Below are 11,136 nucleotides of genomic sequence, written 5' to 3' on the forward strand. Positions count from 1 at the left end.
CTTTATGTTTGAAGCCTGAAATGTGGCAAAAGGTCGCAAAGTTCAAGGGGGCCGAATACTTTCGCAAGGCACTGTAATTAGACAATGGCATGAATTTGGCAATGCAGATGCACACTGGCACTAATGTAGAACCATATCTATACAGTATTCACTGTAGGTTTTTCAATTCAGTTTACTGTGACTTGAACCGAATGCCTCTTTCAATCAAGTGTAAAATCAATTATAGGTTATTGCAAATCCAGGATTATTGAGTGCTGTTTTAAGGACATATTTACAAACCTTTTGCTCATCTATTTACAGAGCCAAGTCACTGACTAAAGAAAAAAAACTAACTGGGGCTATGTCCCAAACAGCACCTTATTTACCTTAGGGCCCTGGTCAAATGTAGAGCACTATATAGGGAATTTGGGAAGCATTGGAGATGTCATTTGGGACGCATGCTTGGAAATGTTTCATTTTTCAAAATGTAAGATACATTTTGTAAGATAATGAAGGATTTGAAAGGGGATGAACAGGTAATCACATGATCTTCCATTTTCTCCTACAGACATGCCACCCATGATGGACGTAAAGGGCGAGCCAGGGCCCCAAGGAAAACCTGGACCTAGAGGCCCAACTGGGCCCTCGGGATTTCCGGGAAAACCAGGGCTGGGGAAACCAGGTCTCAATGGCCAGCCTGGCCTTCAGGGGCCTCCAGGCTTTCCGGGCATTGGGAAGCCAGGACTTCCGGGTCTCCCAGGAAAAGGGGGAATTAAGGGGATGACTGGGAATAATGGCGAGGTTGGACTCCGGGGTGAACCAGGCCCCAGAGGACTTCCAGGTCAACCAGGTCTCCCCGGCCCAGCTGGCCTGTCTCTTAATGGCAAACCTGGCCTTCCAGGTGGGAGTGGCCAACCTGGATCTCGTGGAGAACCAGGACAGAAAGGTGGGCCTGGAAATCCTGGGGAGCGTGGACTCAAGGGAGAGAATGGCAATGGGAATCCTGGATTGCCAGGAACCAGGGGCCCCAATGGGCTCAGGGGCCCCCCAGGGCCAGCTGGTAATCAGGGCATGGGAAAACCAGGACTTAACGGGCTTCCTGGTCCTTCTGGGCCTAAAGGGGACCAGGGGCTCCCAGGAGGAATAGGAGAGCCAGGGAAGGCTGGAGGTCCAGGGCTGCAAGGCCAGCCAGGATCCGTCGGATTGGGCAAGCCTGGTAATGATGGATTGCCTGGAGGACCCGGTCCACTTGGGCCTAAAGGTGAGCCAGGACAGAGGGGTTCTCCAGGGTTTCCTGGAGGTCCTGGCTATGGCAAACCTGGTCTACCAGGGACAAAGGGAGACAAGGGCCTTTTCGGGGGACCAGGCGTCACTGGAGATAAGGGAGAGCCTGGGATGGCAGGACAGCCAGGAGACGTGGGCCCAGATGGACAGCCAGGACCACCAGGAATACAGGGCCCCATGGGGCTTTCAGGAAAACACGGCATGCCTGGCCTGAAGGGAGAGTTGGGTCCACAGGGGCATCCAGGTCTGCCAGGGATCAGAGGGGACCAGGGTCCTGGTGGTATGTCTGGAAAACCAGGCATTCCTGGAGACAAAGGGCTCCCGGGCCCTAACGGGGCTATCGGAAAACCTGGGCCCAAAGGCGAGGCAGGGCACATAGGCCTGCCAGGAAATCCAGGTCTGTTAGGCAATCCTGGACCAAAAGGGGAGCTTGGGTTTGTTGGGTCTCCAGGACCAAGAGGCCAGTCTGGAATCCCCGGTCTGCAGGGGCCTTCAGGGCCAATGGGGCCACAGGGTATCCCAGGTCTGAAGGGCGAACCTGGGCTGCCGGGTCTTCCAGGTCTGGGCAAGCTCGGAGAAAAAGGAGTTCCAGGTCCCCAAGGTCCCCCAGGAAAGCCCGGCAACTCTGGACTCAACGGCAACCCCGGCTCTCCAGGGCCACCCGGGCCCCCTGGCCCTGCAGGAAACGGACAAACCGGGGTGGCTGGGCTAACGGATTCAGGGCTGGGTGGGGACGAGGTACCAGACGGGAGAAACGGAAAACCACAGTTTGGCCGTGCAGATCTCACCGCCACCCTGGCGCCCGCGTTTACCGCCATCCTCACCACAGCCTTCCCTCCCTCTGGGACGCCCATCAAGTTCGACAGGACCCTGTACAACGGGCAGAATGCCTACAACCCTGCCACCGGTATCTTCACCAGCCCCATGTCTGGCGTCTACTACTTTGCCTACCACGTGCACATAAAGGGATTCAGTCTGTGGGTGGCACTGTACAAGAACTATGTTCCAGCCACATACACCTACGACGAGTACAAGAAGGGCTACATGGACCAGGCGTCCGGTAGCGCTGTCCTTGAGCTGAAGGAGAACGACCAGGTGTGGATGCAGATGCCCTCGGATCAGGCTAACGGGCTCTACTCCACCGAATACATCCACTCGTCCTTCTCAGGGTTCCTGCTCTGTCCCACATAATGGCCTGCTAGTCAACTATCACCTAGGGTGCCTTCTGATGTCCCTGTATCAAAACACCGGCAGCCAGAATAACACCACCTGTATAATGTTATCATCAACAACATCAACAACGACAGGAAAAGACGTTGTGAACGGAAGATGGAGAATTCAAAAGCAGGAGAAGGTTACTTCATGCTGTGCTCTGTTTTTATCTCTTTCTTTAAAATGTCTTTTTTTTTATTTTTACGTGTTTGTTTTTTTAGCTTATATTATTATAATTATTATTATTGTCATAATTGTTATTATTATTATTATTTTGTCATCGTTGTCTGTATTGTTGTTGTTTATTGGATTCGGACTATTAAGTGCCTTACTTTGTCTAAGTAACATTTATTATGCTGCGTTCATAACTATTTGGGAAGGTGGTACATACCATTTGGATGCAATCACGTTCTTTGAACTCATTGAGAAACGCCGATTGGCTAACAGCTATCGTGCTTGTAAAATATTATGGTGTTTAAAAACAATATTAATAGCTTGCTTTTTATAAATAATGTTTTGTTGTTGCATTTAACTGTCATAAATACTGTTATAATTTCCTTAGTAGGTGACGTTGGAAGTCAGCATGTGGGAGAAGTCGGAGCTCAGCGATGATAGACGAGTTTCCCACTAGTAATTACCAGTTAGAGGAGCGTTAAAGTGTTTTTTTATCCAGTCGTATGTTGTAAATACCACCTTCCCACTTGGTTATGAACGTAGCATTAGACCTACCCATGTGACTGCACATCCTACCCAAATGCTCTGACATCAGTAGGATGAAATCGTCAGACCCTGGGGCTCTGATTGGTTCCCCTGGCTGCAGTCACTTCCTGCACAAAAACCTCCCATTTTCTTCTGTGTGCGCGTCCTTCCTATTTAAATCAATATTTCACATAAAGATGTACCATTACACATACAGTATGAAGTGTATATTCAATAAACAATTCCTTACGTGAAATAATATCCAATACTTTTCACTTTACTTAAAAAAATTTTTTTTAAATACCTGTTATAGGGATCGATGGATCATTGTTTATCAGTATGCTCTGATGTTTTGACAGTCAACTTCTAGTTGTCTGTTGGGTGCTAATTTTCTGGTTTTGGATCATGGCTATGACTTGATCAATAAGAAGTCATTGCTGGTCATTCTAGAAGATGACGGTTTTGGATCATGGCTATGACTTGATCAATAATAAGTCATTGCTGGTCATTCTAGAAGGTGACGGTTTTGGATCATGGCTATTACTTGACCAATAAGAAGTCATTGCTGGTCATTCTAGAAGATGACGGTTTTGGATCATGGCTATTACTTGACCAATAAGAAGTCATTGCTGGTCGTTCTAGAAGGTGACGGTTTTGGATCATGGCTATGACTTGATCAATAAGAAGTCATTGCTGGTCGTTCTAGAAGGTGACGGTTTTGGATCATGGCTATGACTTGATCAATAAGAAGTCATTGCTGGTGACGGTTTGGATCATGTTCTATCAATAAGAAGGTCATTCTAGAAGGTGACGGTTTTGGATCATGGCTATTACTTGACCAATAAGAAGTCATTGCTGGTCATTCTAGAAGGTGACGGTTTTGGATCATGGCTATGAATTGATCAATAATAAGATTGCTGGTCATTCTATAATCATGGCTATGACTCAATGTCATTCTAAAGTGCATTGCTGGTCATTCTAGAAGGTGACGGTTTTGGATCATGGCTATTACTTGACCAATAAGAAGTCATTGCTGGTCATTCTAGAAGGTGACGGTTTTGGATCATGGCTATGAATTGATCAATAATAAGTCATTGCTGGTCATTCTAGAAGATGACGGTTTTGGATCATGGCTATTACTTGACCAATAAGAAGTCATTGCTGGTCATTCTAGAAGGTGACGGTTTTGGATCATGGCTATTACTTGACCAATAAGAAGTCATTGCTGGTCATTCTAGAAGGTGACGGTTTTGGATCATGGCTATTACTTGACCAATAAGAAGTCATTGCTGGTCATTCTAGAAGGTGACGGTTTTGGATCATGGCTATGACTTGACCAATAAGAGGTCATTGCTGGTCATTCTAGAAGGTGACGGTTTTGGATCATGGCTATGACTTGATCAATAAGAAGTCATTGCTGGTCATTCTAGAAGGTGACGGTTTTGGATCATGGCTATGACTTGACCAATAAGAAGTCATTGCTGGTCATTCTAGAAGATGACGGTTTTGGATCATGGCTATTACTTGACCAATAAGAAGTCATTGCTGGTCATTCTAGAAGGTGATGGTTTTGGATCATGGCTATGACTTGACCAATAAGAAGTCATTGCTCTATCCAACTTGTGTAAGATCCACACAAAGCAGGGGACACATAGAGACAGCAGTATTAAACATGGAAGAGTAACCATGCTTTCCCCCGTTTTCCTCTTCTTTGAAAAAGCATCAATAGTAACCAGTAACCTAAAGAATTATAAATACTGTATATAGAACACATTAAATAGACAAATAAATAAATCTATGAATAAATGTGTAAGTTAATCATTATATTAATAAATACATTATGCGTCAGCTAATAGACAGAAATTGTGGGCCAAATGCGTTCGGATCAATGTCATGTTTCCCTGCATCGATCCATTCTGTGGGTATTCCCATTTACTACCTGCATTGCAGCTCCCATGTCACCCTCATTTCGTGCTCTATGGCACACACATATTGATGACATCACTGCTTCTTGTGTCCGCTAACGCCATGGCTGCAGCCGAGCAATCAATGCCCTAGTACCTTTCACATGAACATTTAGAGTGAACGTTCTGAGGGATAGCTCACAATAAAAGCCTCATTGTGTCTACAAACTACAAAGCACATCACAACTACAAATCACATTAACAACTGGCTAAAGGCCATCCAACCTGTTTCTACAGAGTAACCCTTTCAAGGTTCAGATGAAACCCAATGGGTGCATTGGGTGCAGTTCAAATGATCTTACACAACGCTCCCAGTATTTGGTGCTATAGTTATTTCATTGTAATGATAAATGTACAGTAACAATGTATAATCCTCCATAAGCCTCAGTATAACATAAAGGCTATACATTCATTTTCCATCTAAAGATACATCCGCAACTAAAATGGTTTGTCCATTGCTTGGTTAAATGGAACATCTGATGTTGCCACAGTATATTCCTAGTGGAAGTCTTGTGACAGGATATGAAAGGTTAACTTTTGGAAATGACCATACATGAATCTCCATAATAAGTCATGAGAGAGAGAGAGAGAGAGAGAGAGAGAGAGAGAGAGAGAGAGAGGAGAGAGAGAGAGAGAGAGGGAGGGAGAGAGAGAGAGAGAGAGAAAGAGAGAGAGAGAGACTGACAGAGAGGGAGGGAGGGAGTGAGAGAGAGGCTCTGTGGTTGTGAAATTGTTCTTGCATAACAGTTAACATGGCTCTGTTATTTCTGGGAGAAACGGTGGGACAAGGGTGAGAAGGGTGTTTGCTGTGTGAGTTCTCCTAGTGCAGTACAGTGTTTCTCTCTGTATCTATTTTTTAACTCCCAGCCGTTAACACTTTACCTGGGTGAACTGCAGAGGGTGAACTCCATGGAACATGCTTTCTGAGTCATGCATTTCTAGTTAATACTCCACCACAGTTTTGAATTGAAGATCTGATGTGGTTCAAATAGGACATGTGTGTCATCATGCAGGTTACCTAAATGCACATGTATGGTCCTATAGCTTGGTCAATGTCGCAAAGAGAAGGAATTGGTTTGGTAGTAGTAGTGGGCTACACATCATGAAGGTTACCTAAATGCACATGTATGGTCCTATAGCTTGGTCAATGTCGCAAAGAGAAGGATTTGGTTTGGTAGTAGTAGTGGGCTACACATCATGCAAAGAGGAGAAATGTCAAATAGACACGTGGGAAATGTATTCAAAGTAAGACGACAGTAATGTTGGAATAAAAACATGAAGGTTTATGGTGAAGACCTTAATTTTCCAGTGACCCTGGGCTCAAGGTTATATCATACAGTATATCACAGTCCCTTGCTGTAAGTTCAATGTAGGGGCATCATATAGTATGTTTCCATCATTAGATCTATTTACTATTGGTCATCAATGGTGAGAATACACCATTTAGACTGCCCTGATGCTATTCATGGTGGATATAGCAGAATGGTAGGTAGCACCCATTCATTTTCCTAGATTTTGAGTTCTCTTTCTGTAACAATACCCAAGAGTAGAAGTTGTATTCAGATTAAGAACCTGAGGCCAACGTTCATTCACAATGGTTATCCAGGTTCCTATGGTAAATAAGAGGAAGAATGAATGTAGAGATATTGCTCTGTTGTCTGCATATTAATACACTTGCTGTATAGCTGTGTCTAAAGAATTATGTTTTTGAAATGTTCTGGAGAAACGGTCATCGGTTTTGACTGAGTTGAGCCTCGTGTCTCATGTTCAGTGTTTTAGGTTTATCCAATGCACTCTCACTAGTCTCGGTGCCCCTAATCCTCTCATCAGAACCTGAACATCCTTAAGCAAAGTTTGTGTATCATTACTGTTGTGTAAGTCTACTAGTCAATTCAAGACTTGTTCTTGTTATGTACTGTATATCAGACATTCGGAAAGCCATTTTTGAGTGGTGTGGTCGGACAGACTGTTACTCTCCTTTTGTCTATTCCTTGTCATAGACAATTTCACTTGGTTTCAGAGCTTGCAGTGTGTGCAAATAATTTTTCCCAAATGTACTGCCTTGATCATAAACTGATTAGACTTGTTTTCTATTCAATGATTAAAAAAACTATAAAAAATACGCCTTGCTTCGGTTTTAAGGGATATTTGTTTGGAGATAGATACAAATGGGCATTTTAATTTGCACATGACCTTAATGAAGATGTCTTTATACATTTGTGATAATTTAACAGTAACGCCAAAACCGCCCACCGAAGCCTAGATGGTATAAACGGTATTTAACAGCATTGAACGAGATCATTTAGAACACCTAGTTAGCATTCTAGCATTGTTCATGAAGGATTAGTTTTGTGGATTTAAAAAAACATGTTTTTTTTTGTGTAATGTACAATGTATCAACCTATAGGATTTTTTTGTCTTATACATGGCTATTGTGTGCCCTCTATGCAATATGGGTATAAAATGCACTCTTTTTGATTGAAAATGTTTTGTCTGCTTATACAAAATATACAGTACTTGATTGTATTGATACCAAATCAATAAATACTTTATTGTATATCTGTGTTGATTTTTTCTAGATTCCACATCCATGTGAAACACACATCACATTTGGTTACAGGGAGTATTAGTAGTGTATGCTTACTGTGCCTGGTGCTTAGTATAAAAGACTGTAGGCTATCCAATTTGCTCTCAGAATGGTATGCACTGTACCAATGAAGATATTGGCCTCAAGTCACTCTGGAGAATAACCAGTAATGTGTATGGTGTCTTATCTAGAAGAGAGCCACCTGATGGTATCAATGTTCCATGGTCTGGTAAGGACTCCATTAGACTGAGCATAACAACCACATCTACATCCATCAAACAGACGGTGTGTTTTTGCCTGTCACACACACACACACACACACTGGAAGCAAGAGCTGCTACTCTTCACAAAGATGTCCAGTTGGGAAAAGTGGTGTGGCCTATCTAGTCTGGCTGAAGCCACTCAAATGACTCACAAGGAGGGAGAGCTATGACACACTGGTCTGGACAGGAGGCCGTTGTTAATGCAGAATTCACACAGAGTTGTGCTTTTGTTTCTGGCTGAACATTGATTGGTTCTCTCAAATGTATGTTTCTTTCCTGGGGAATTGAGACCTCATGTGGTTTGGATTTGAAAATCCAACAGTTGTATTTGAAGGGGCTGTGTGGTTGTCCACGTGGTTTTGAGTGAGAAAGACACAGAAGAGAACCAACCAGGAAAAAATAACATTCTCCTCATTATTGACGCATCGTGCCGACAACATTACATTTACATTTACATTTAAGTCATTTAGCAGACGCTCTTATCCAGAGCGACTTACAAATTGGTGCGTTCACCTTAAGACATCCAGTGGAACAGCCCCTTTACAATAGTGCATCTAAATCTAGTAAGGGGGTGAGAAGGATTACTTTATCCTATCCTAGGTATTCCTGAAAGAGGTGGGGTTTCAGGTGTCTCCGGAAGGTGGTGATTGACTCCGCTGTCCTGGCGTCGTGAGGGAGTTTGTTCCACCATTGGGGGGCCAGAGCAGCGAACAGTTTTGACTGGGCTGCGCGGGAACTGTACTTCCTCAGTGGTAGGGAGGCGAGCAGGCCAGAGGTGGATGAACGCAGTGCCCTTGTTTGGGTGTAGGGCCTGATCAGAGCCTGGAGGTACTGAGGTGCCGTTCCCCTCACAGCTCCGTAGGCAAGCACCATGGTCTTGTAGCGGATGCGAGCTTCAACTGGAAGCCAGTGGAGAGAGCGGAGGAGCGGGGTGACGTGAGTGAACTTGGGAAGGTTGAACACCAGACGGGCTGCGGCGTTCTGGATGAGTTGTAGGGGTTTAATGGCACAGGCAGGGAGCCCAGCCAACAGCGAGTTGCAGTAATCCAGTTGGGAGATGACAAGTGCCTGGATTAGGACCTGCGCCGCTTCCTGTGTGAGGCAGGGTCGTACTCTGCGGATGTTGTAGAGCATGAACCTACAGGAACGGGCCACCGCCTTGATGTTAGTTGAGAACGACAGGGTGTTGTCCAGGATCACGCCAAGGTTCTTAGCGCTCTGGGAGGAGGACACAAAGGAGTTGTCAACCGTGATGGCGAGATCATGGAACGGGCAGTCCTTCCCCGGGAGGAAGAGCAGCTCCGTCTTGCCGAGGTTCAGCTTGAAGTGGTGATCCGTCATCCACACTGATATGTCTGCCAGACATGCAGAGATGCGATTCGCCACCTGGTCATGAGAAGGGGGAAAGGAGAAGATTAATTGTGTGTCGTCTGCATAGCAATGATAGGAGAGACCATGTGAGGTTATGACAGAGCCAAGTGACTTGGTGTATAGCGAGAATAGGAGAGGGCCTAGAACAGAACCCTGGGGGACGCCAGTGGTGAGAGCGCGTGGTGAGGAGACAGATTCTCGCCACGCCACCTGGTAGGAGCGACCTGTCAGGTAGGACGCAATCCAAGCGTGGGCCGCGCCGGAGATGCCCAACTCGGAGAGGGTGGAGAGGAGGATCTGATGGTTCACAGTATCGAAGGCAGCCGATAGGTCTAGAAGGATGAGAGCAGAGGAGAGAGAGTTAGCTTTAACATCAAAATAGCCTTTCCAGACTGAAGTCAGGGGGACTTCGAGTTAGGTGTTAGCCAGACTTTTACCTGATCATAGCGAACGTAGATTACGCAGGCCTAAATCAGCTACAGTAGTTAGCTAGCTAGTTAATTATGATGTCAAAATAATATCATAGCTATTATTTGATTTGAGTTTGTTCTGCTGCTGATATCTGTCTCTTAATTGACTACTTCCCTGTACCTGACCACGAGAGACGACAACACGCAACTCAGAAGTACTTCCAAGATGATGTAACTTTTATTGGTAATCACCATCTAGTCTCTGTAGACATCCGCGTTGTCTCCCACAATGTTTTTGTTTGTTTGATTACTACTACTACTCACCACCAGGGGGCGTCTGTATCAGCTGTATCCCTTACTGTAGCAGCAGTACATACTCCTTCGGTGGGAGAAGGAAACGGCCGCGTGGGGGACTGGTACATTTCTAAAATTCAAGAGTTTATGTGAAATCAGCTAGTTCAATGGGTAATCTGTTACAACAGAGAAAATATACGAAACATAAAATAAAATGTATTCCATTTTTTTTTTACCAATCTGTGAGGGTGTTCAGTTCAATTAAACGTTTGCTATGTTGCGTGACCGTTTGTACTGAACAACACGTTTCCCCAAAACGTTCTTCAACATACTTTGAGTTATGTTTCCTCCTTTTGGTGGGTGTGACTGGAAGCAATGAGTGACGTATTTAAATGGCAGTGGAGCGTTCCCCAACCCACAACCAAACCCCTCTCCGTTTTTCAAATGGTCGTTCAGAACAGAACCGTTTCATTGAATGTTGAAATACGTTTTTTTGTACTGAACGCAGCCCTGGGCTCTATCTGTTCAAGAGTCTGGGTCTCAACCTCATTTTATGTTGATATGGGTGTTTTGGGTGCAAGTAAGCCTATATAGTGTTGGCAAATTTGTCAAAAGCTACTTTACTATTTTAATGACATTGACAATGCTTTGTTCAATGTTCTGTTTCTCATAAGAATCCCCATTATAAAGGGACAGTCCAATTGACCACTAGGTGGTGTTTGTCTCACTAAAAGGTAACATGGACCAAAACAGAGGACCTATTTCGTTAATTGAGAATAATGTCAGAGAATAACATGATTTATCATATTGGATACATATTCACACATGGTGTTACTATTATATTTCCTTTGTTCATAACATGACATTAGATTAATCAATGATTAAGCCATATAAATAAAAACAAACTATGGGCTGTGTCTAACCAATATTTTCTATAGCCAATCACACAAAACAAGCGATTACGTCATCACTTGACTGTTTGTTATACTCTAACATGGCTAGTAAAACAGGACAAGGCTTGGCTGGAGGTAATCTAACTAGGTGGACCAAAATGGGTACGTTTGAGTTTTAAG

The 11,136-nt window shown here is 44.3% G+C and overlaps 1 protein-coding gene across 2 annotated transcripts in view; it reads left to right on the plus strand.

Moving 5' to 3' along the window:
• Positions 1 to 5,753, plus strand: part of LOC115120804 (collagen alpha-2(VIII) chain-like) — a 127,528-nt gene extending 121,775 nt beyond the window's left edge. The window contains exons 3-5 of one of the 2 annotated variants that reach the window (XM_065020257.1): positions 548 to 3,934; positions 3,969 to 4,045; positions 4,160 to 5,753. In XM_065020257.1, coding sequence (XP_064876329.1) covers positions 548 to 2,454 — 1,907 coding nt within the window. In that variant the 3' untranslated portion in view covers positions 2,455 to 3,934; positions 3,969 to 4,045; positions 4,160 to 5,753. Of the gene's footprint in view, positions 1 to 547; positions 3,935 to 3,968; positions 4,070 to 4,159 lie in introns of those variants that run through there. The other variant, XM_065020256.1, reaches the window with a different exon arrangement.
• Positions 5,754 to 11,136: the final 5,383 nt, after the last annotated feature.

The sequence above is a fragment of the Oncorhynchus nerka genome, linkage group LG7 (assembly GCF_034236695.1).
Source record: "Oncorhynchus nerka isolate Pitt River linkage group LG7, Oner_Uvic_2.0, whole genome shotgun sequence".
Lineage (NCBI taxonomy): Eukaryota > Metazoa > Chordata > Actinopteri > Salmoniformes > Salmonidae > Oncorhynchus > Oncorhynchus nerka.